A 23,976-nucleotide genomic window follows, 5' to 3' on the forward strand; every position below is an offset into this window, starting at 1 on the left:
AGTCGCCAGGAAAGTGACGGGTATCGAACTATTGATTTTGAATACCTGGGCAATCAGGACTAGTATCTATCTAGGAGGCGCCCACTTCCGGGCTGCCTGGCCATTTTGCCAGGCTCAGCTACTCACTGCTTTCACTATTGTGTGGTAGGTACATACTACTTCATAGGTCGATCTCCTTTCCAGATTGTGATGTACCGCATCGGTTCGCTGATGGCGCGTCAGCTTTCCCTATGCACCATAACCGTTATGTAGGGGCCGAGGGCCCAATATTCCGATATAGATTCGATCCTTGGCTTCGTCTGGGACATCGTATCTTGAACAATGGTTGAACATACTGGGTATCCGCGATCTTTTTGGGTCTGCTGATGGTTCCAAGGATTACCAGCTTGGATTTTCGACCGCCCGTTGATGTTCTCCAACCGCCCGCCCATTTAGACCCCAAGCTAGATATCTTCATTGCATACAACTGGGGCCAAAGAGATACCTATGGTAATTTCCCTCAAGGCTTTGCTGACTCCCTTTTCTTGGAAACCATTCTGGTTAACTTGTCAATAGTCCGTACATCACTTCTACACCAGAAAGATTTTTTTCGCCCGATCGTATTTGGGAGCGGTCCAGGGGTGGGAAGCAGTGCAGATCTATCTCTAAAGTACTTTGGAGTCCCCACACCGGTTCACGGTTGATCTGACCATCTGACGCCAATCTGTCATATCTCTTTTCGACCACCCCAAGGCTGGAATCCTGTGGCCACTGTACGGCGCACATAGCGAGGCTTAGCTGGTTCTCTCTCTCCCTCGTTTATCTTTCAGGTTACCATTTAGTCGGCTGTGCCATGATGACACTGCTGCTGCGGGCTGATATCAGCCTTGTTTAGAAGCCGTCAGCCACAAAGAGAGTGAAGGGGCGAGATAGCTTGATGGAACAAGGAAGGAAGAACAGCGGTTTCCATTTTATCTTATGCAAAAAGGGCAGCATTTCGGGCATGGGCAAGAATACCACCAAGGTCAGCCAAACTGTAATGCGAATTTGCAAGTCGTGACGTATTACAAAATGTGAGAGAACCATGGTGAATTAGCCGAGCTCGACGTACGTAACAAATCTACCTCCCATCCCGTCCAGAGCGGAAGTCCCAGTGATCGGAAATTTGTACTTTGTAGGTACTAATCAAACCATGCTCCGATTTTTTGAAATACAGATCGAGCAGAGGTCTCATATCGATGTCTACTGTGGAATACATGTGGTCCATTATCGTATTCTACCAAATGTTGCTTGTCGAATAGATAATGAGCGATGAGATCTGGCTCACTGAATGAAACACATACAAAGGCAGTTTCAAGTGATCTTCTGCTAGCCTCCGTAAAGAGAAAAGGTTAGCAGGGACTACGCGCAATAGGTATGGAACCACACCAAACTGCATCAGGAAATCTGGCCTCTCCACTAACATCAGCAGCCAAGACTGAAAAAGGGAGGATATGAAGAGAGCGTGACCTATTAGAGAGGGACGCAAATGTCAAGTAACAATATATCCGTACTTGAAGGAATCATGAGAGTCTGGAGGCGGATGCTTTTATATCCGGGCCTTTGGTGCTAGACCATGCACAGTCCATGTGCATTCTACAATGCAAAGACTAGAAGCACCGTTGGATTAATATACATGCAGTTAGCACAGATTTCTGCGGTACCTCCGAGTCTCCGCGCTCCGTGAGGTGGACCTATCCACGGATGGCATCAGCATGTGCCGTCCCGGACGGCTGTTAGTCTGTTTCAGGCTCCGTGTCCCGACCCTCCGTCCAAGACTCCCAAGCGCCCCCCAAAGGTACGGGAGAAAGAAAACCTGCCTACCAGTGCGACAGCTTTCGTTCCATGGAGAGGCGTCCGATGGTCCGGTTTTGATATACGCGCCGGTATCTTGACCACTGATGCATTGCTGCATCTTAGCGGTTCAATCCCTCCTTTAGGCGAGGGGGGAATCCATCATTGCTGGCATTGCGGGAGATCAGCTCCATGACATGCCAGAGTGCAACTGGGTATGCCATCATTTGCCATGGCATCCGATTGGTGCACAAGCGAAGAACTCTTCGAGATGGCACGAAGGGTAGTACCTAACCCAGAGCCAGAGAGTAGGTAGGTATAAATATAGGAATCGTTCGCGCAACCCGAAATCCGCCCTACTTAAACGGAGGACCGATAACTCCGTTCCAGATGGGTCTGTCTGGGATACCTACGGAGTACAGAGTCAGCTATCGTAAGTGCTCCATTCTGATCAGTGGGCTATTATGTACCATGCGCAGTCTAGGGCGAGGCTGGTAAATCCGGTCCGAAATTCCACCTTGCAGTGAACTCGGTTATTAGAAACCTCCGAATTCCATGCCAGAAGGGACCCCAAGAGACGAAAATTACCTTGGTTTCCCAGCATCATAATTCATAACAGGACCAGAGTGGTGGAGGGGTTGCCCCATAGTAGTGCGCGATGTATACTCCATCGCAAGGGGGGGAACTTGAGAGTTGAGGCAGGTACCTGACGGGGGCCCGGGGAGTAGTACTGCATCCATGTAGATGAAACATGAATGAGAACTCCATCTGATTGGAGCTGGCCCGACCAGCCGGTTAATCTGGGAAATTTACAAAGTTCTGCGATGCATGCTTACCATACAGAGCTGACAAACCCCTGGAACGTTACCTTATGGCAGGTTCCGTAATCTGCCCGTAATACACGGCCGTCGCCTCCCCCGGGTCTCCAGGAGGGATTGTCGGCCGGCTCTCCAAGAAACTGACGCTGTCCTTAAGCCTCTTTCTTACTCTTGCCTCTGAAGGACCGGTTCCTTTTGTGCATGAGTTTTCTGATTTTCCTTCTTCTCGGTCGTCTTTGCCTTGGACATTCTTTCGTTAATGGCATACGGATGCTCAATCCTCAGTAACCCTCGATCTTTTCCCCCTCCGCTCGTTTCGCCTTCCTCACTGCCGCTGCGTTCGGCGTCCCTTGGTGTTATTGACACTCCATTCCTTCTCATCCCATCTGGATCTGCTTAAGCGCCTTACCACCATAAACCGCACGCCCATCTAATCGCGCAGAAGAACACTGTATATACGACCCCTCGATTTCCACTGCATTCGATCCGAACTTGCGACGAGAATAACCGAGTCAATTCGCGAGCTGGCTGCGCTGCCGGGGTCCAGCTCGTCGCTGCGGATGCTCTCCTTTCATCGGATTAGACAGCACCTTTGCCCATTTTATGCCCCCAATAGGGCTGACAGTAGCCTAAATGGCTTCAATCGACTTGGGCGCTGAGTTTCTTGAGAGTGGTAGCGACATTCGGGAGGTCAGCAGCAACGTCTCGAAACCGACAAAGCGTCAACGATGGGCAACTCAACGGAGAGCCGGCCCAGGCGGCATGCGGAAGCGCGTCTCCATAATGGATCGCATACATAAGAACAATTTGGACGGGAAAGAGGACATACCGAAGCCAGCTGCAGCTACCTCTCCCACATCGTTGAAATCCCCCACTTCACAGCAATCAAGTACGGACAGCCCTACGGGGTCTGGCACCAGACGCATCTACTTTAACATTCCGATTCCCGAAAGCGAACGAGACGAAGATGGCCGCCCCAAAGCAGCGTACCCCAGAAACAAGATCCGAACTGCAAAATATACGGCTTTGTCTTTCGTCCCGAAAAACATTTGGTTTCAGTTTCAGAACATTGCGAATATCTATTTCCTCTTCATCATCATCCTGAGTGTATGCCCCTTTCCTCGAGCCATGGTCTAGAGTACCGGAATAACTCATCACATGCTCTAGTTTTTCTCGATCTTCGGCGTCTCTGACCCCGCTCTTAATACCGTGCCTCTAGTCGTCATCGTCGTGCTTACCTCCATCAAAGATGCCATTGAAGACTTCCGGCGTACGGTCTTGGACAATGAACTTAACAATTCGCCCGTATATCGCTTAATAGATTGGAGCAACGTGAATTCGACCGAGGATCATGTCTCTCTATGGCGTCGGTTCAAGAAAGCGTGTACTAGGGCGACTGTCACAACATACAGAGCGATGAAGGGCCTCGTCCAGAAGAAACAGAAAGCTCAACGACCGGTTCAAGATAATCGACGCCTGACCTTCATGACGACTGTATCACCGCGGGCTTCAATGTCCTCCGAGCATGAAGAAGATGATGCTATCCAGATGACTCCTGTTTCATCCCCAGCTCCTGAAGCACGCCCCGACTGGCCACTTCCAACTCCCGACCACGATCAGTTCTTGCATCCAGACAAACTGGCTCGGGACAGCCTGGTCACACCCGCTCCTTCTGCCACTCATCCCCACAAAACTGGCAGCGTGGTGGATACGTCAAAGCAGACATTGGGAAACGCTAGGTTCAAACGCGATTTTTGGAAGAACATACAAGTTGGAGACTTTGTTCGATTGTACAATGGGGACCAGGTCCCTGCCGATATTATATTGCTCTCGACTTCCGACCCAGATGGCGCGTGCTACGTGGAAACAAAAAGCCTGGATGGCGAAACCAATCTGAAAGTTCGGCAAGCCCTTAACTGTGGTCGTCAAGTCAGACATGCTAGGGATTGCGAAAAATCCGAATTCGTGATTGATAGTGAGGCTCCGCATCCCAATTTGTATGCCTACAATGGTGCTCTGCGCTGGGAACAGCGTGACTCCAGCTATTCAGATGCCCCCCGAAGGGAGATGGTTGAACCGATAACAATTAACAATATGCTTCTCCGTGGCTGTTCCCTTCGAAACACCGAATGGGCTCTTGGAGTTGTTCTCTTCACCGGAGAGGAGACAAAGGTCATGCTGAACTCGGGAGTAACTCCCTCGAAAAAGCCTCGGCTTGCTAAGGATCTAAACTGGAACGTCATCATCAACTTCATCATCCTATTCATCATGTGTCTTATCTGCGGTATCGGCAACGGAGTCGCCTGGGGTACACCTGATGCATCCCTTGACTTCTTCGACTTTGGGTCCTACGGAAGCACACCGGCAGTTACTGGCCTCATCACCTTCTGGGTTGCGGTCATCTTGTTCCAAAACTTGGTCCCTATTTCGCTTTATATCTCCCTTGAAATTGTTCGCACGTTGCAAGCCGTGTTTATCCACAGTGACGTGTTTATGTATTACGACAAGCTGGGGATGTCGTGTATCCCAAAGTCGTGGAATATTTCGGACGACGTCGGTCAAATTGAATACATTTTTTCGGACAAGACCGGCACGCTCACACAGAACGTTATGGATTTCAAAAAGTGTACTGTCAACGGGGTTTCATATGGTGAAGCGTTTACGGAAGCCCAGATTGGCATTGTTCGACGAGAAGGAGGTGACGCCGATGCTGAAGCCGCCCGAGCGCGCGAAAAGCTTGCCGCTGATACAGTCAATATGGTTGGCCTGCTTCGCAAAATGTATGACAATCCATATCTGCGTGAAGAAGACTTGACCTTCATAGCACCAAGCTACATTGCGGATTTAGGTGGTCAGGCCGGAGAGCAACAACGAAAAGCAACAGAGCATTTCATGGTATCCCTTGCAGTATGTCACACAGTTATTACTGAGCATACCCCGGGCGATCCTCCGCAAATCGAGTTTCAAGCACAATCGCCAGACGAGGCTGCTCTAGTCAGTACAGCTAAGGATTGTGGCTTTACCCTCCTTGGTCGCTCAAACGATGATCTCATCGTAAATGTCCTGGGTGAAGAGAGGACATACACTGTCCTCAATACCCTGGAATTCAATTCAACAAGAAAGAGGATGAGTGCAATCCTCCGCATGCCTGATGGCAGTATTCGACTCTTCTGCAAGGGCGCAGACAGTATCATCTATTCCCGCCTGGCTCCAGGCAAGCAGCAGGAGCTCCGTAAGAAGACTGCTGAGCACTTAGAGATGTTCGCTAGCGAAGGTCTGCGAACTCTGTGTGTTGCAGACCGAGAGCTCAGTGAAGAGGAATATCAGGCATGGAGTAAGGAACATGATATGGCTGCCGCCGCGCTTACAGATCGCGAAGAGAAGCTTGAGCAAGTGGCAAGTGATATAGAGCGGAATCTTATGCTTATAGGTGGTACAGCAATTGAGGACAGGCTGCAAGATGGCGTTCCGGACACTATCTCTTTGCTAGCAGATGCAGGCATCAAACTATGGGTTCTCACTGGCGACAAAGTTGAAACAGCCATCAACATTGGCTACTCATGCAATCTTCTAAATAACGATATGGAGCTGATAGTGTTCAATATCCCCGGAGATCAGCCACAGAGCGCATCGCAGGAACTCGACAACCAGCTACAGCGATTTGGACTGACAGGATCCGATGCAGAACTTGCTGCCGCTCGTCAAGATCATACGCCACCACCGGCAACCCATGCTGTTGTTATTGACGGCGAAACACTCAAGTTGATGCTTGGTGACGATCTGAAGCAGAGGTTTCTTCTTCTATGCAAACAGTGTAAATCCGTTCTATGCTGTCGTGTCAGTCCTGCACAGAAAGCGGCCGTCGTGCGAATGGTCAAAAATGGTCTTAATATTATGGCCCTCTCGATCGGCGATGGTGCCAATGATGTTGCTATGATCCAAGAGGCTGATGTTGGTGTTGGTATACTTGGTGAAGAAGGCAGTCAAGCAGCCATGTCCTCTGACTATGCTATTGGTCAGTTCCGGTTTTTGCAGCGACTTGTTTTGGTCCATGGAAGGTATTCATACAGACGCATGGCGGAAACCACTGCGAACTTCTTCTATAAGGTACCGCTTTTTCTCCTTTCTAGTCTCTTAGTCAGTAACTGACCGACTCACAGAACTTGGTTTGGACGATTGCCCTTTTCTGGTACTCATTCTACAATGATTTCGATGGGTCTTACCTTTTCGACTATACCTACATTGTTCTAGTCAATGTCGCATTCACGTCGTTGCCTGTCATTTTGATGGGTATCTTCGACCAGGATGTTGATGATAAAGTCTCGTTAGCGGTGCCCCAGTTATACATGAGAGGAATCGAGCAGAAGGAATGGTCACAACTAAAGTTCTGGTATGACATTGTCCTTTCACTCCGCGAGTTGCGAACGCTAACAGAGGCAGGCTCTATATGCTTGATGGCTTTTATCAGTCAGTCATTTGCTTCTTCATGCCATACCTTTTGTACAGCCCATCTACCTTCGTGCACCACAACGGCTTGAACATCAATGACCGAACGCGTATGGGCGTTCTCGTGGGTTCTAGCGCGGTTATCGCCAGCAATACATATATTTTGATGAATTGCTACCGGTGGGACTGGTTAACAGTCCTGATCAATGTTGTCAGCTCCCTTCTTATCTTTCTTTGGACTGGCATATATTCCTCAATGGAAGCGTCGACCACATTTTTCAATGCCGGGGCCGAAATGTACAGCGCCCTGTCTTTTTGGGTTGTGCTGCTATTGACGGTCACGATATGTCTTCTTCCGCGCTTTACTGTTAAAGCGTTCCAAAAGGTCTTCTTTCCCCTCGACGTCGACATCATTCGTGAGCAGGTCTCCCAAGGCAAATTCAAATACCTAGACCAGTATGAAGGAACCGTGCCTCCGAGGGCAGCAGCGACGGCTGCTGCATCTACAGCCTTCAGTGATGAATCATCGACGTCTTCAGACTTTGTGAAGCCTATCCAACCCAGCTTCAAGCAGGATCCCTTTTCAGACGAGCAGCAGATTTACTCGCCTCTCTTTGCTCCAACCGTTCATACTCATCGAGCACGGGGCAGCAATGGGACGAATTATGCATCCAGCCTCGATACGACGCGACTGCCTCATCCACAACCAGTGGACTATGTCCGTCCAGCACGAACGCGGCATTCGTTTGACAGAGTACAACATGGTTTTGAGGTGGCCCATGACTACCCCTCAGCCGGTGCGTTGACAAGAGAGCCATCGCTCGCTGGTGCCCCAGAACCGCATAGCCCTCTTAAGGGCCCTCACGACCCTCCGTTTCATGCCATATAATCTCGTCTCACATCTTAGACCGTACATAGGCTGACATCATCCGCACCCTTCTTTTCCCCACCCTCTTTTCACAATGCTTTCCTTGATGACTCTGGCTTTGCTTTTTCATCCACGCAATCTATCTGTTACTCATTTCTGTTTGACGAGCAAATTCCCCATATTCCCCAATAGAAGGCGTTCGGTTCAGACTCGGTTGGCGGCTCGGCGCACATGTGTTTTCCTTGATCTGCCTTTTCTTCTTTACATTTCCTGGGATCCATCCCAGCTGTCTCGTTCTTTCTCCCTAGAAGGCTATATGGCGACAATACGCCGCACAGGGTTTCATTTTGTCCCATTCTCCTTCCAATTCCTGTACAAAGCTTTTCTTCTAAACGCGCGTTCACTCAACAAACTTTTCCTTCTCTCCCCCTTTACAACCAGATTCGAGCATTTCACCCTATGTTTCTCTTGGATGGTCTAGTACTTCGAAGCCGGTACGTGGAAATGAATCATATGCGGGGTGGAGGTCATGGGTTTAATGTATTCTACTGAAGAGCTCAATGAGTACTGCTGATGTGGAAATCACTTCCACAAGTTCAAGATGTGTTCTAATCTGAGCATGGCGGGGTGCCCGCATATGGGGGATTATCTAGTTGTAGTTCTGCACTAGGCTGTGCCACCCGGGCCCTGAGTCCTACCTTTCTACCAGAGTAAGGAGGTGAAAGCCGATGCCAGGCTGACCCGAGGCGCGTCTTTGCGCGTAAAGTGGGCGATCGGCATGTCTCACCGCCTTCCATATCCTCCAATCATGTCGGTAGCAGGGACTGCGCCGATTTACTCCGTCCTTATGTATTCACTAAACTGACTTGCAGTCTTTGCGACTTCCATTCTTCCTTCCTAATCTCTTGTGCTGCTTGCACACTTAAGCGTGTTTATTTAATTCTGCACTCGAACGGAAGGGGCCTGTCATTGCACTCACACTTTCCACTCCCACCCGTCACCCATAGGTGATTTGTTTGGGCTGAAACTTCCCAGCTCTGCCAGCGTCTGTATAGCGTTTCGCCACGGGGAGCCATAGTTATACAGTAGGATACTTTGAGATAATCCTCTTATCGGGTTGTTGCTAGGGATATTACTATATTGGTCACGTTCTTGTTGCACTCGTACCGGTTACCTGATTAGAGGAATGCGCTGTAGCCTCCCGGACACGGATCACTTCAACCAGTTGAGACACAGCCATGGAGTTCATGGATATTGTCGGGTGAGTAAATCTCCACTTCTTCTATGACACCTTGCTGACGGCTGGTAACCCTGGTGCTTATAGAGAGCTACAATCGCTCCCCGACCGCGTCCATATCCTATGTCCCCGACAACACGATGACGATCACGCGCGATATGATGATGTTAGCCAGGTAGATGAATCAGGGAGGTCTGTTGCGGAGTTGGTGTCGGAGGCCAATAATCGCAAGGAGAAGTTTCTATCATGTATGCGGATATTGGCGTACAATCAAGAGGGGGTCGAGGAGTTGCAGAACTGGATCTGGAGGAAGTTAGACGACTCGCTTGAAAAGTGCGACCTCTGCATCAAGCAATACTACACAGGGAAGATATGGCTCATGGAACAGCTCAAAGAAAACTATGATGATGAGGATATTGAGAAATTCTCTCGAATGCTTGACGAATGGGATATCAAACGGATTACAAAGAATCTAACATCTGCAACAGCCAAGTTAAAAGAAGTCCCGTCTCAGGAAATTGGGCTTCATGTGCTGGATCGTGCGTCTTTACTATCAATATTTGAAAGTCTGAGCTGTGACGCTATGCTCCGTAATGGCAGCCTTCTGCAGGAGTATTTTGATGAACCTTTCAGATTAATCCAGACAAAGCGCAGTCTAAAGGTGTCCGACTACATTCCCGCCGTCACCCGTTTTCTGTTCGACCCAAACCAGAATCGCAGCTTTTGGGCTATCCACTCTTGGATGCGTTATTCCCGACCTCCAACTACCATGGAGTTTGACTGGGCAGTCAAAGAAGGACTTCTTGATGCACTGAGAACAGCATCCCAGCAGCCAACGCAGGTAGCCGTCATCCAGCGGCTGTGGCGTGGCATGCAGCTCGTAGTAAGAAGGCTGGACAAGGACCAGATTACCCATCATTTACGAGCTCTTGAGATCGACCCCTGCCGTCTCTCCGTGGACCACCTCGGTATACAATCTCCCGGGCTGCGCTTCCTCCTGAACACCATCCAGATTTTTCTGGAAAAGGCTCCAGGCGATTTTTGGGATGCGATGCAGACGATATCTCCTCAAGCTTTAATCGAACTTGTGTTCTATAACCCTCAGTTGGATGCCTTTTTGATGCAAGCTACTGAGGGTGAGCCATTCGAGAAATCCGCTATGAAGGATATGCTGTCGTGGATTAGTCCGTTTATGTCGTCACTCAAAGGTGCCCACCAACCCTCAGCTTGCAGATCCCTTGTTCAACAGCTTCTTGTCCGATTGCAAGATGTGCGGTTTCCGAATCTCGCCCGTTATCATTGCTTCAATACTGGGCTGGCAATATTACTTCATACTCTTCGCAGCTTTACTGACCACGAGTCATCAAGAGGCTCTGTGGAGCGTGTCGTTCTGTCAGAAACTCTGGGTGTCGTAAGTGCGAATATTGAAACAATCCTCAAACCTCCCCAGTTTGCAGTGGAGCAGGGTCGTCAGCGCGAGATAGCTTCTCTGTGTATGGATGTCATTCGCAACACGCTTGCACTTGAATGTCAGTCTCTCAAAAGTGATTATGAAGTCATACTCCGACACAACACACTTCAACATGGCGTGAGTACCTACTCCGCTACGATCTGGGATGCAGTCGTCAAACATCTGCATGAAGATAACTTGGCCCTTTCAACGTCAGCCCTGCTCGGAATTTTACCGCTAGTCGGCCTGGAGAAGTTCCCTACAAAGGGAGAGTCTAGTCCAGAAAAGACACACTTCAATGTTATCTATGGACACCTGACTCACCTTTCCTGCCAAATCATCGAACGCCTTGCGGATTTCAGACCCGAGCACCTTGACGAGCTTTTCAAGAGTCAAGATACTAGTAGTGCTCTGATTTCGGCTCTTTTTGCAGCCGACCTGAATACCTATCAATCTGCCGTTGATCTAATCAAGAATGTTAGCGGCCAGTCCGCTCGAAGGGATGCGATTTCACATCTGCTGCAGTCATTCTTCATTACAACCATGTATGGGCTAAGCTGGTCTTTCCGAAGAATCTCGAACATGAAGACTTTTGCTTCTGCCCCGAGGATGATACACACAGGAACAGATATTGTGGATATCCTTTGTGACAGCCAAACTGGCATGCTGAGAACGCGAAAGCTCGCTGACCGCAGGGAAGTCCTTTCACTCCAGAAACTTTGGGAGTATCTGTGGCAAGCCTTGACTACAATATTCGATGAAACGGAATCGTGGCATTTAAGAGGAAATGACAAGGCCGTCATGTTAGAATTTTGCCGAGATACCATCCAGTTCGCCGATCTTCTTTTCAGTCAGTATGGGGTCTTTTTGAGCGCTGTCGTTGATGCAGACCCCAACCAAGAGGGCTCTGCCCGTGAGAATTTCCTCAAATCTGCAACTACAACAATGAGTGCGATGGTGAAATGGCTGCGGTTGAAAGATGAATACCTAGCAACAACCTTGGTCGGACTTGTGTCTAAGATTCTACGGCGTTTAGGGGAACTAAGTGTAACAACTGTAAAGCAGGATGCTTTAAGTTTCATTGAGGGCGTGGCAGTTAATTCTTCCATCAAAACTATATTGACCCTTCGGGAAAAGGCAGAGCTTGTGCGGGCTCTGGAAGCCTACTATAAGAAGCCTGTCGTTACCGCTTCGACCGCCAGCCTCAAAAAGCAAAGTATGATCACAGCTTTCACTAAACCAGCCGACCTCTCAGCCACTCCCAGTCCGCCCAAGCCTACCGACGAGTTTGATGATAGCGTCCCAGATGATGTCTTATTACAGCTGTCTCGATCAGTTGAGCTCAACAAAGAGAGGGTTGCATCTGAGGCCAAGAAAAAAGCAGATAAAGCAGCCAAGGCTCTTCCAGCGATTCCCAGACCGTCTCCAGCTCCATTAAGGCCAAATGTCACCATTCAAGCCTTCCGTGAAAAGCGTGAGAAGGAGAGGGAAGCCAAGAAAAAGCGTGATATGGCTGAGTTAGCACGACTGAAAAAGAGTCTTCCAGCGCTGGGTGTTGCTGAGCAAACAGCCGAACAGGGCTCTGGGCTTAGTGGAATTGGAATTAAAGGAAAAGACCATACTCCTGCTGAGAGCATGATGGTTTCGTCCGGGTCAGAGTCTGAATCAGAAAGCGAAGATGAGCTCGACAAAGAACTCTTTGGCCCTAAATCAAGGAAGCCCGATGCTGTCAAGGCCTATGAAGAAAGCAAGCGGATGTCATTGAAACAACAAGGTCCAGTCAAGAAAATCAAGCAGCTGCGCTCTGCAAAAGATATGCGAGCACGCCTTGCGCCCGACCTTTCCTCTCTGCACCGTACAATCCTTGCCTGGGACTTCTTTGCGAACGGTGATCTTCCACCCAACTCTGGACGTACTGATTATACTCTCGTCTCAAACGCGTTCCGAGAGCCTACTGAGTATCAAAGAACCTTTGAGCCGCTGCTGATACTCGAGGCATGGCAAGGGTTTCAATCTTCAAAGGAGGAGGGTACATTCAAGCCGTTTGAGGTCAAAGTTGCCACACGGCTGTCTGTAGATTCATTTGTCGAAGTCAGCACGGCTATACCAGCTATGGAGGCCAAGGAGTTTGGGCTGGGTGAAGCTGACATTGTTCTGCTCTCCAAAGCAAGCTCACCGACCATTGATTCATCCGCACCTCATTGTTTGGCTAGAGTCTCTGGTATCAAAAGGAAGAAGGGAACCGTCGAAATTTCTTATAGAGTCAACCCTGGAAATCCGTTCATCAATTCTCTTGGACCTGGGGCCACAATCTGGGGAGCAAGAATCACATCTTTAACACCGCTTGAGCGTGAATACGGTGCTTTGATGGCTTTGCAGTATTATGATCTCTGTGAAGAGATTGTCAAGGCGAAGCCATCGCCGATTCTAAGTTATTCGGACGCCAGTCTCAAGTCCATTGCAGACAATTATAACGTCAATTCTGCCCAGGCAAAAGCAATCAAATCCGCACTGGATAATGATGCTTTTACTTTGATACAAGGACCACCCGGATCGGGAAAGACAAAGACCATTGTGGCGCTCGTGGGCGCCTTGTTAAGTAGCGTGCTCGGCAATTCAGGCGTTGCCATTGCACGGCCAGGGGGGATGAACAACACCAACCCTATTGGTGGGAGAACCACCACATCTAAGAAACTACTTGTGTGTGCTCCCAGTAACGCTGCCGTTGATGAGTTAGTCATGAGATTCAAGGAAGGTGTCAAGACGATACATGGTCGCCAGGAGAAGCTCTCTGTTATTCGTTTGGGAAGAAGCGATGCCATCAACAGCAATGTACTTGATGTCACCTTGGATGAGCTGGTCAACCAAAGATTGAATCAGTCTGCACGCAAGGATCATGGGGAGCGGGATCTGCAGAAAATTTACATGGAGCACAAAGCTGCTGACACCGCTTTCAAAGAGACCCGTGCCAGGATGGACCAGTGCAGGGCACAAGGGTTGCCTGTACCGGCAGAGTTGGAACGTGAATTCGATCTGTTGAAGAAGAAAAAGACGCAACTGAGCCAGGAGATTGATAGCGCCAGAGATAAAAACCACTCAGCAGCCCGGGATGCTGAACTGACCAGACGCCGCATCCAGCAGGAGATTATCGATGGTGCACATGTTATTTGTGCAACCCTTAGTGGAAGTGGTCACGAAATGTTCCAGAACTTGAGCATCGAGTTTGAAACAGTTGTGATCGATGAAGCAGCGCAATCTATCGAACTCAGCGCCCTGATTCCATTGAAATACGGGTGCTCTAAATGCATCCTTGTCGGTGATCCAAAACAATTACCACCGACTGTTCTGTCAAAAGTTGCTTCGAAGTTTCAATACGAGCAAAGTCTTTTCGTCAGAATGCAATCCAACCACCCTAGGGATGTGCACTTGCTGGATATTCAATACCGTATGCATCCTGAAATCAGTGCATTCCCGAGTGCTGCATTTTACGATGGCAAGCTACAGGATGGCCCTAACATGGCTCGACTTCGCACACGCCCCTGGCATCAAAGTGAACTACTCAGCCCATACCGCTTCTTCGACGTGCAAGGGCTTCACCAAAGTGCTGCGAAGGGCCACTCCTTGATCAATATAGCAGAGCTTAGGGTGGCCATGCAGCTGTACGAACGTCTGATGACAGATTTCCGCGCTTTTGATTTCAACAGAAAGATTGGTATCATTACGCCGTACAAGGGTCAATTGAGAGAGCTGAAGACACAGTTTGCTGCCAAGTATGGCAACGAAATCTTCAACAAGATCGATTTCAACACTACAGATGCTTTCCAGGGAAGAGAAAGCGAAGTGATTATTTTCTCTTGTGTTCGAGCTTCCAATAAGGGCATAGGTTTCCTGGCTGATATTCGCCGTATGAACGTCGGTCTTACACGTGCCAAATCATCCCTTTGGGTTCTTGGAAATTCGCAATCTCTGGTCCAAGGCGAGTTTTGGGGTGGTTTAATCAAAGACGCTCGCCGAAGGAATGTATATACGGATGGCGATGTGCTCAAGATCCTTCAGCGGCCACAGTTCACCGGGTATCAGAACATTGAAATGCTGGATGCAGACGCACAAGAGTCGGCTGTGCCATCCAGGGCTACATCGTCGGCACCTATCTCCCGACATTCATCGGCATCTGCGGACAATTCTTCGTCCGTGTCAGTCTCCAGGAAAGACACTCCCCCAATTCCTCCAGACGGCCCATCGGGCGGTGCCAATGGCCTGGATGAAACCCGCACGTGCGGATATTGTGGAAGTTTTGCTCACATGACGCACCACTGTGACAACATTGATGCAAAAGAGGCAACTAGAGGCACCTGCTACAGATGTGGGGAGTCTGGGCATACGCAGTTCTATTGTTCGGTTCAACGATGTGTGGATTGCGGACAGATCGGACATGTCTCACGCGAATGCCGATCCACTAAGACACTGCCAAAACATGAGAGGTCCAAAATTGCGCGGGAAGAACACAATCGTACACAAAATCAAAAGCAAAGAACAGAACGTCAGCGACTCAGGCAGCTTGGAGGACACGACCCAAAGGTACCTATCGTTCAGGCTACGCCAAGCGATGATAGCAATGGCCCGGGAAAGCGGAAACGCAAAGATTCGCCGCCAACAGATGGTTCGAAGGCCTCGCGGCCGCGGAATCATAACCCAAACGCTCCACCAGCCGGAGCTCCCAAGGGTCCGCGGCGTAGAATCGATGCTAACATTCCTTCAAATACAGAGGTAAGAATGGCTGCCACTTGCTTCTGATATTGGCAACTGACCACTCTTGCAGGGACTGGTAAGACCCTCACGGGACGGCCCAGCATATGCCCCTCTGGACAAGGACAAACCCTTCAACGACCCTCGACCAGGGCGTGGACCTGAGAGCGTATGTTTAGCCTCTATCTTAGCATATGACACACTACTTACTGACTTATTTTCGCGTGTAGCCGCACCCACGTTCTGGACCACCAAGACCCGGGAATGGCGCTCGACCTCCCCCGATGCGAAAGAAAAAAGAAGCCGATCCATTCATTAGGCCAAAGCGGAGATAGATAGTGCGATGCCTCATGGCCGTTGGGCACATCTTGCGACTTCGCTGTTTTCTGGGAGACTTATCATACACTGCATGGGTCCAATGACCCACAGCATGACATGTTGATCCTTCACTTGCATGCATATGAGCGAGCATAGAAGGACCTTCAGCGCCGTTTCTCCTTCTATTCCATTTTGTATCTGCATTCGGGACGTTTTGCTTGGATGTAGCACTTCCACCATGTACACTTTCTCTCTTTAGGGTTACGATTCCAAGGCTCGCGAGCATATGGCATTCTGGAAGATCTCAAGGAAAGCCAGCATTCCATGGTGTTTTTGTTAGTTGGGGGTTGTTTTGTTCTTTTACATGATATGCAGAAGACGTGTGGTGGTGGAAAGGGTGGAAGAGCCCGCGTGTCCGCAACATCCTTAGACCTGAATACCCCCCAGGCTTTGGCTTTTGCCTCTTATCCTTTGCCCCTTTCAGGATAGCCGAGGCCCTTGTTTGAGATCGCCTTAGGCAGACGAGAGACCTATCCGCTGTGATAGGCATGGACTATTTGCTTGTTCATGGTAGCAGCACGTATCACTGTGAGCTAACTGTCAACTGCAGGTGCGCTGGACGGGGACCAGGTTGGTCGGAGAATAATGATCATCATTATTCTGTCTTCCTCCTGTCACCTCCCTGGGTGATGCCATCTCGCATGTGGGCATCTTGGAGGTATGGATTGACATTCAGCCCAGTGTCCTGGCTTCAGGGGCTCTGCTGTCGCCACTGGTAGTACATATTCCTGGGCAATGACGACAAGCTACGTAAAAGCCGACTGGATAGATCGAGCCTGCAGTTGCGATTGCGATTGATTTGACCCGTAGACATCCGCGATGGGTGGAAGGAATAGACGCCGACTGGGTGCTGGGACCTGTCGCAAGTCCATCCGTCTGTCCGTAGATCGATTCATCCATCCACCTGTCTTCTGGCCGCGATCGGACGGAACCGAAGGGCCGACGGGGCATGTGAGTAGTCTCCTAGGTGGGCCACAAAGATCGGTTCTTCTGAGTTCTGACGGATGAACAGAGGCTCGGCTTCTATCTATGTAGTCCGTAGCATCTACCTAGTACTGCCATAGCACTGCGGCGCACCGCCGAGGAGGCAGTTGGATGATGGAGCAGCACTACGCAGGTGCCCACCTTGCCGCAGTGCGATCGGAGAATTATTCGGACACACGGACGGTTGTCGTTCAGCCGGTCATCGTGAAGGCTGCGAATGAAGGAAGACTGGTTCCTGAGGACGGACGTTGCATGAACTATCTGCTGCAAGGGAGGGCCGCTAGTTGGACCTTCTCTCCAGTCCTTTTCCTCTTCGGTCGTGATGCAGTCCCCCGTCGTCGGCTGCTGCTGGTCGGTTTGACCATCTGCCGGTCTATCTATCATGTTTTGCCCCCTCTGCTCATGCTCGCCTGCCAGTCGGGCCGGAGAAGCAAACATGTCGCCAGTCCCAGACAGCACTGTGGCCCATTCTTGGATGAAGAATCAGGGGCAGGCTGATTGATGATCTTCGGAAGGTCCAAGGAAGCGAGGACAACAGCTAGATAGGACTGGTGCTTATTCCGCGGCTCATTCTTTGTTTGGCTTTTCCCTCCATCGTTCGATAGTCAGCTCTCGGAGGTAGGCTGGCTACTAATAATAATATACACCACCAAATCCGTTATTTGCCCAGTCGACATTGATCTTCGACACAGCCATGGATTGGGCTGGGGGGGCACTGTCCTTATTTCTACCGTCTTGGGATCTATTATTATTGATCTGAGGCGCCTTCAGATTGTAGAATCTCCGGCTTCCATCGTAATGATCGACCCGAATTGCTGGGATGGACCGGCAAGGGCGTCAGCTCTGTATGACTTGACAAGTGAACGGAGGGAAAGGAGACTAGCCAGAAGGATTCTCATTCCATGAAAAGAAGAGAGAAGAAAGATGACCGATCGCGGTCGAGAAAGGCCGGCCATGCTCCGGATGTGATGTGTTCCAAAGCCAACCCGAGGCCCCGACTGGCGACTGGCGACTGGCGAGTGGTTCGGCAGCTCCATCGGGCTCCACCACCATCGGGTCTGTGTCTGTGCATCTGTCACATTCCCTTCTCTTCTCTCCACTCCACTCCACTCACTCACTCCCTCCCTTCCCTTTCCTTTGATTCCCCCCCCCCTAATTTTGGCCAGTCTAACCACCATGCCTTACGGCGAGGATGATCCACAGCTGATACCTCACATATCCCCCCTCCTCTCGCTTGGTCGTTTCGTTTCTTGCCAGCCGTTGAATCCCCTCGATCCCCTCCCAAGGAGGCGGAGGAGAGCTAAGACCTTCGTTCCCCTCCATCCCGTCGGGTATCCCTTGCTTGTAACGGTTCGCAGGACACACGCTGGCAGCCTCTGAAGAGGAGCAGTCTGCGACAAGTTTCAACGTCACACGAGACTGGAAGCTGCTGCCGATCAGGCACCAGCAGGAGTTGGTGTCCCTTCCCGCCCAGACGGTTAGTTGGATACTCGGTATCTACTCGATAGACCAATGGCTTTGGTTGGTTCCTGTTGGTCGGACGCGTCTGACAGGGGTCTGATCCAACTACTGACTGACTGGGAGCAGCCAGAGCAGCCACTGGCACTAGGTACGCAGCTGGCTAACTATGAGCTAGCGACCTAGTCTGGCCCCAGGACCGCCGGACGATCCCAGGAACATGGATGACGAAAATCCGCGATGCGCTGCGGACTATGACAGGACCGGCCAGCCGAGCAAATAGTCTGGCTTCCTCTTGTCAAACTCCCCCGATCGAGCGGCTGGCACGGACTCGATCGCTGCTCGACGTTTCTTCTTTTTCCTGTTTTTGCGTTTTCCCTCCCATCCCTCGTCTTCGCCGGCTCTTTTTTATTTTTATTTTTTATTTTTATTTTATTTTTTATTTTCTCTTCTCGTGATCTTCCTCGCTCGCCGTGTCCCCCTCCCTTGGTGTTTCAACCAATAATGACTCCACTAGCCTTGCTTGCCCCCCCTTCTTCCTCCTTTGCGTAGGGCCCTTGGTGCCTGCCACTCGGCCCTTGGTCGAGTAACGCTCTATCTAGATCCAACTCTATCATCCAGGCTATCGAGAAAGAGGTAGGCTTGTCATTCGATGATGCACCGACTCCGCATACGGAGGCGACATCGTTAGGCCGTCAGACCCTGCTAGGGTCACCCCGGCGCACAGCAAGGGCCTGACAGCTCCTCGAGATTCCTTCAGGGCCCTTCATAAACTCCACCGTTCCTCACCTGGGTCTTCTGTTTCTTCTTTGTTGGGATAGATTGCGTCTCCCTCGGGCACCGGCAACTCCAATCCTTTATCTTCTGTACATACATGCATGCCTCGTCAATTGCATGCTATTGTTCCGCTTTGCTTTTTCATCTTCTAGGACCCTCCTTTGGACCCATTGGACTCGTCCCATTACCCTGATGCCCTCATTGCCCGTTTGATACACCCTATTGCCGTCCTTGCAGCGGCTGAGAAACTACGAGACCATCCTTTCATTCGCCCGGCGAACGTCAATTGCCACTCGCCGTTGCCATCAAACTTCCATACCATTTTCGGGAGATTTTCAGTATAGCGAGCAGCTGACGTGCAGCTGCGAGTCCCATGCAGCAGGAGGACGACTTCCATGAAGGCTTAGTCGCACCAAGTCCCATCGTCCCAACTGGTCGGCCCAGTTCCCATACCCCCAAGAGTGGATACACCGCCATGTCTGCTCTGACATCCGAACAATGGCAATCTCGGGACAACGTACCGTCCTCAGAAGCTACCGACATGAAAAATGATAACGCCACCGACTTCGCAAAGTTTATCGAAGCGCAGAGCCCAATAACTGGATCCACTGGAGCTCGTGAGATGCTAAAAGCAGGCCAGAGACGTCTTCGACAACTCGCTCAACGCCAGAGGAAGAACACAGACCCCAAGACCAAGGCGGAGGAGTCGGCACGACAGTTGCTTGCACTCCAGGAAGGAGGGTTCCTACCGTCTGTTGTACCCGTTCCTCCCAGCGCACCTAAGAGATCAGGCCACAAAAAGAGCCTCGACTCCAGCAGATCTTCTTCCCGGTCTATTTCCAATCTCAGCTTCAAATCAAATTCCCGAAGAGACGTAGAAAGCATTGGACAGCCCTGGTTGACGGACCCACTTGAGAAGGAGAGGCAAGAGATCAGAGCAAACCATCTCTCAGCACTGAATCTACGGGAGTTGACCTCCTTGGTGGAGGCTGCGGTATCTCTCCCTCCACGATTCGACGACGCGAACCCCCCTCCTTATCAGCCACCAACGCCCGCGAAGGATGTCAAAGTTGACATGCAGGGAGTGAACCGAAATCCAACTACGGCGGCTGATGCCGCAAACAATACACCTGAATCCGAGAATCAACAGTCGTCTCAACCGAAGAATTTGGCAGACACCAATATGCGAGTTCAGGTTGAACACTGTGGAGAGCAAGAATCAGATGTAATGCCTCTGGATTCTATACACAAAGACCAGGTGGGTGGATCCCCGCGATTCAGTAAATCTGCAAGACTAACACGACGCAGGCTGGTCTCGTGTCAGATGCAGATGCGAAGCGGACAGGTCTCAGGCTCGACTCAGAAGCAGCTAATAAACCCCCATCCTCTAGCTCGTCCGGAAGCTTGTCAACCCCCACAAGTCAAACCACCTTGTCTCTGAAGCTTTTTCCCAACCCTATTCCCCCCCGCAATCCGAGTCGAGGAGCTTGGCGCATCTCCAATGCCCGTCCGTTAGCTCTCAACAGACCTCTCCCTGCTGCTCCTAGCACCGATTTGAACACCGAATACTCCCAACCCGCCGATAGTGTGTCTCTGCAGGAGGATCGTGTTACTCAGAAGGTGTCGGACACCATACGGTCTGCTTCTTTTGATGCTGGAAAATCAGGCAAAGAGCCTATGGCAAGCCCCGTGGGCGAGAAATTCCCGCAGAAGAAAGGTTGTCGCCGGCCTTCATCCCTGCCCATGTGTACAATCGATGCGTTCCCCCTCCCAGCACCGATGAGGCCTCTACCCTCACTACCAGAGTCAACTTCAGCGGTTGATATCAATGACCGCAACTCCTCTGGCAAGTCTACGCCTTTACCAAGACTGGTTTTGGATGGTAAAAGTTCGGCAGCCAGCACCCAGGATGAATCGGCTAAGTTGGGCAAATCGGCCATGTCCAACTCTGCTCCACCCGTGAGAATAGGGCAGAGTCGGGTGGAGAGAGTTCATGCCTTGAAAATGAGAGACATGTCGGCGAGCCGCCTCTACCTGAGAGATTCAGAGACGCCCCAGGAGGCGGAAGAAGATCAGCCTTCGAAATCTGCAAAGAGTCCACAGGAGGCAATGTCCCAGGAGCGCGGGGAGGCACCACCTCCCAGGCCTGAGACAGAAAAGCCGACTGGTCGCAACAAGCGATATCAGAGGAAAGTTTCTGCGGATCCCCCATCCCCGCCTCCTGTCTCTCCTCCACCGTCAAATCCGTCGAGGCACCTCATCAGCCAGTCTATTGGCAGGCGATACTGCACCACACCTATTAACTGTGGTGCAGCATCCGCGCGAGAGACTGGGCCACCGCTGGTGCCTGTTTCCAACACAGGCGCTCCTATACGTCGGAGTGGCAGCACTCGAAGCGTCGCGTCCTCACAGGGGAGAGGGACTAAAGAGCAGAGCTCTGTGAGCTACCCAGATATGCCTATCCCATCTTCCGATGACGAGTGCACTAGCGCAAGCGTGCACCAGGATCGAGCACGTCCACCCTCTGGCAAACGCCGACGGATGCGACCCGCCCCTCTCACATTGACTGAACCTGCGTCACACAAGGTGCGCGCTACGAAAAATTCTTCTTCCGACCATGGGTATCCCTTCACACCGAGAGGCTACAGAACTCGTCTTTCAGAACGGTCTTCGCCCCGATCGCATCTGTCCCACAGCACTTATCATTCTCAGGATTCTCGAAGTTCCCACCGCCAATCCTCGCATGTGATCAGGTCTCTTGAGGAGCGCATCGCGCATCTTGAGCGACAGAACAAAGTCCTCCAGGCCGCGCTGCTTGCAGCTTTGGATGTGGGCGTCAAGGACAATCTGGAAAGCGTGCTTGGGGGATCGGCCACCTCCCTGTCTACTTCAGCGACGACACCAGCTACGGGAAGCTCCTTTTCATCTACGACGCACAGCTCCAGCTTGGATGAGTCTATGGCTGAAGACCGCAGACACACCCGCAGAAAACAGCCTCCTTATCGGCCAACCAGCTGGATTGCTAGCCCGGAATCTAGCCGACGGGGCAGCTACGACACCGATGACAGTGACAATGTGAGGGAGTTGGAGGATATGATTGAGGATATGGATTTTGATTGGATGTCCGACAAGTCGGACGCGGCGAGATCCTAGGCGCTCCCTGATTCCTCTTGACCATTGTTAATGCTTTCTATTACGCTCGTTATAATGCCCGATCATAAGCTGATGATCCATTACGTGCATCCCCGGTGGATGCAGACTTTCGCTTCTGATGTCATTCTCTGTTTCCCAAAGTCTCTTTTGTTGTCTGATTGTTGCGACGATACCACTTTGCTGTTTGACCTTTGACTGTAATGGGAGTGAATATATTTTCTGCATAACTGCAATCTGCCAAAGTAGAACATAACATACATAATAACCCTCTTGCCTGTCAGCCTACGGTTGAGTAGAGTAGACCCCTGTAACATTCAAATACGAACTAATTGGCAGTTGTGAAGAATTTTAAGACACGGTAGGATATGATAATCATTAATATGTTAATACTAACCTATCAGGAAAGATACCGCTAATTGTAGCATCTTCACCAATCTCATTACCAGGAGCCCTAGTACATTACCAGGAGCCCTAGTATAACGACCGGCCACTCCCTCTGGAAGGGAGATCAATACCGAACTTCACCAAGTCCAATTTATGAGCTCAGCTTCACCACTACTATCCCTATATATATATATATATAATTTAAACCCAACCCTCAACTCCAATTACAAAAGTAACCTCCCTCCATCAACCCCAATGCAGTCATACCTCAAAACGAACTTGAATCTGAACTGTTAAATTTACATATCCGTTCCTCTCAAGCTCGTCTTCTACCTTCTCTGTCACACTAAAGGATCACACACTCCATCAATGCCATTCAGCTTTCTAACTTACAATACAACCTGCCAAAACTCTCTGTGCAAGCTCAGTATCTACTCTAGCCTTAACGACCGGTCTCAGGTTAGCTCATACCGTTCCCTTGAGCTGGATTCGTCAACTAGCAATGGGATAGAGGAGATGGATTCATCCAACTATTCTCAGATATATCACTTTTAGTCATATACATATCCAAAACAATCCAAAGAATAATCCTTACGACGATCTGCTGACCATCATTACGTCTTCTTCATCATTCAAAACCATTGAGCTGGGAAGGATGCGATTAATTTATACTCGATTTATCAACGATCCGTGGAACGGAATGCTCGTCACGATATTCGTTGGGATGGCTGACGTGGAGGTATATCAACTGATCGATGGCGCGATCTAGGGGTAATAATATGGCACATATTCCTCTGACAGAGGGGCAAAGTGTAAGGAAGTGAGTCCTTACAAGGGTCGTTGCCCACCTCCTCCCAGGGTGTACCTGAGTATAGGGGATTCTAGGGGTCCGCAGAAGTATCTGCGGGTAATGATGGCCTTATGGTCTTGTCTTGACTTTTTCCTCTGGAAGATTGCATTACACAAAGTCTCCATGTTATCAGCAGACATTGAGTCAGAAGAAACCTGGCCAAGTCTGCTCACGGTCAAGAAGAGAAGGAAAACCAGAGGCGTCCTAATGAGGGAAAGCTGCAGGCAGCACTAAGTACATCTTTTAACTGACTACCTGAACGTAAGAGAAAGTCATTTGCCAGAGATATAGTGTTGGTTAGCTGTATAAGTATTTTCGAATCTACTTACTGACCTGGCCATGCACATCTTTGCTGATACCAGCATTGTTACCTGGCATATGAAGACAACATAGGGCTCTATGACTGGAGATATGATGTTGTTGAATAAGAGAAACTCGCAGAATATCGCACGTTGAAGTCATGCAGGGGAGGACTTAATGCGAACTGAGCGAAATGGAGTGGTTCATACGTTAAAGTATGCTCGGTACAAGATATCTGGAGAGGGACGACACAGCGATGATACGAGATATATTAGTGCCTGAAGGATTGTTTATTCCAGTTTTTGGGGCGCGTGC

The 23,976-nt window shown here is 50.2% G+C and overlaps 5 protein-coding genes across 5 annotated transcripts; 3 read left to right on the forward strand and 2 right to left on the reverse strand.

The window, feature by feature from the left end:
- Positions 1–776: 776 nt before the first annotated feature.
- BO94DRAFT_28663 (uncharacterized protein) lies at positions 777–1,096 on the reverse strand. The gene has a single exon (XM_025606677.1). It carries the CDS (start codon positions 1,063–1,065, stop codon positions 871–873), a length of 195 nt encoding a protein of 64 aa, XP_025468921.1. The 5' UTR covers positions 1,066–1,096; the 3' UTR covers positions 777–870.
- A 2,041-nt stretch (positions 1,097–3,137) lies between these two features.
- BO94DRAFT_28671 (phospholipid-translocating P-type ATPase) lies at positions 3,138–8,028 on the forward strand. Its single transcript, XM_025606678.1, has 4 exons — positions 3,138–3,737; positions 3,798–6,737; positions 6,791–7,020; positions 7,071–8,028. The coding sequence occupies exons 1-4, from the start codon at positions 3,264–3,266 to the stop codon at positions 7,963–7,965; spliced, it is 4,539 nt and encodes a 1,512-aa protein (XP_025468922.1). The 5' UTR covers positions 3,138–3,263; the 3' UTR covers positions 7,966–8,028.
- Positions 8,029–9,069: 1,041 nt separating this feature from the next.
- On the forward strand, positions 9,070–15,856 carry BO94DRAFT_28784 (putative tRNA-splicing endonuclease). The gene is made up of 4 exons (XM_025606681.1): positions 9,070–9,205; positions 9,269–15,398; positions 15,451–15,546; positions 15,608–15,856. The coding sequence occupies exons 1-4, from the start codon at positions 9,183–9,185 to the stop codon at positions 15,710–15,712; spliced, it is 6,354 nt and encodes a 2,117-aa protein (XP_025468923.1). The 5' UTR covers positions 9,070–9,182; the 3' UTR covers positions 15,713–15,856.
- A 645-nt stretch (positions 15,857–16,501) lies between these two features.
- Positions 16,502–17,177, reverse strand: BO94DRAFT_545277 (uncharacterized protein; the record flags this gene model as incomplete). The annotated part of the gene is made up of 2 exons (XM_025613227.1): positions 16,502–16,782; positions 16,805–17,177. The coding sequence occupies 2 exons, from the start codon at positions 17,175–17,177 to the stop codon at positions 16,502–16,504; spliced, it is 654 nt and encodes a 217-aa protein (XP_025468924.1).
- A 2,272-nt stretch (positions 17,178–19,449) lies between these two features.
- Positions 19,450–22,127, forward strand: BO94DRAFT_545278 (uncharacterized protein; the record flags this gene model as incomplete). The annotated part of the gene is made up of 2 exons (XM_025613228.1): positions 19,450–20,232; positions 20,283–22,127. 2 exons carry the CDS (start codon positions 19,450–19,452, stop codon positions 22,125–22,127), a joined length of 2,628 nt encoding a protein of 875 aa, XP_025468925.1.
- Between the last annotated feature and the right edge of the window lie 1,849 nt (positions 22,128–23,976).

This window comes from Aspergillus sclerotioniger (assembly GCF_003184525.1).
Source record: "Aspergillus sclerotioniger CBS 115572 chromosome Unknown BO94scaffold_10, whole genome shotgun sequence".
Lineage (NCBI taxonomy): Eukaryota > Fungi > Ascomycota > Eurotiomycetes > Eurotiales > Aspergillaceae > Aspergillus > Aspergillus sclerotioniger.

Bases quoted from the DNA above. Each gene is read 5' to 3' on its own strand.
- BO94DRAFT_28784 (XM_025606681.1), top strand. From the start codon at position 9,183: ATGGAGTTCATGGATATTGTCGG. The intron at 15,399-15,450 runs GTAAGAATGGCT...CCACTCTTGCAG, and splicing joins ACATTCCTTCAAATACAGAG to GGACTGGTAAGACCCTCACG. The intron at 15,547-15,607 runs GTATGTTTAGCC...TTTCGCGTGTAG, and splicing joins CAGGGCGTGGACCTGAGAGC to CCGCACCCACGTTCTGGACC.
- BO94DRAFT_28671 (XM_025606678.1), top strand. From the start codon at position 3,264: ATGGCTTCAATCGACTTGGGCGCTGAGTTTCTTGAGAGTGGTAGCGAC. The intron at 3,738-3,797 runs GTATGCCCCTTT...CACATGCTCTAG, and splicing joins TCTTCATCATCATCCTGAGT to TTTTTCTCGATCTTCGGCGT. The intron at 6,738-6,790 runs GTACCGCTTTTT...ACCGACTCACAG, and splicing joins CTGCGAACTTCTTCTATAAG to AACTTGGTTTGGACGATTGC.
- BO94DRAFT_28663 (XM_025606677.1), bottom strand. From the start codon at position 1,065: ATGGTTCTCTCACATTTTGTAATACGTCACGACTTGCAAATTCGCATT.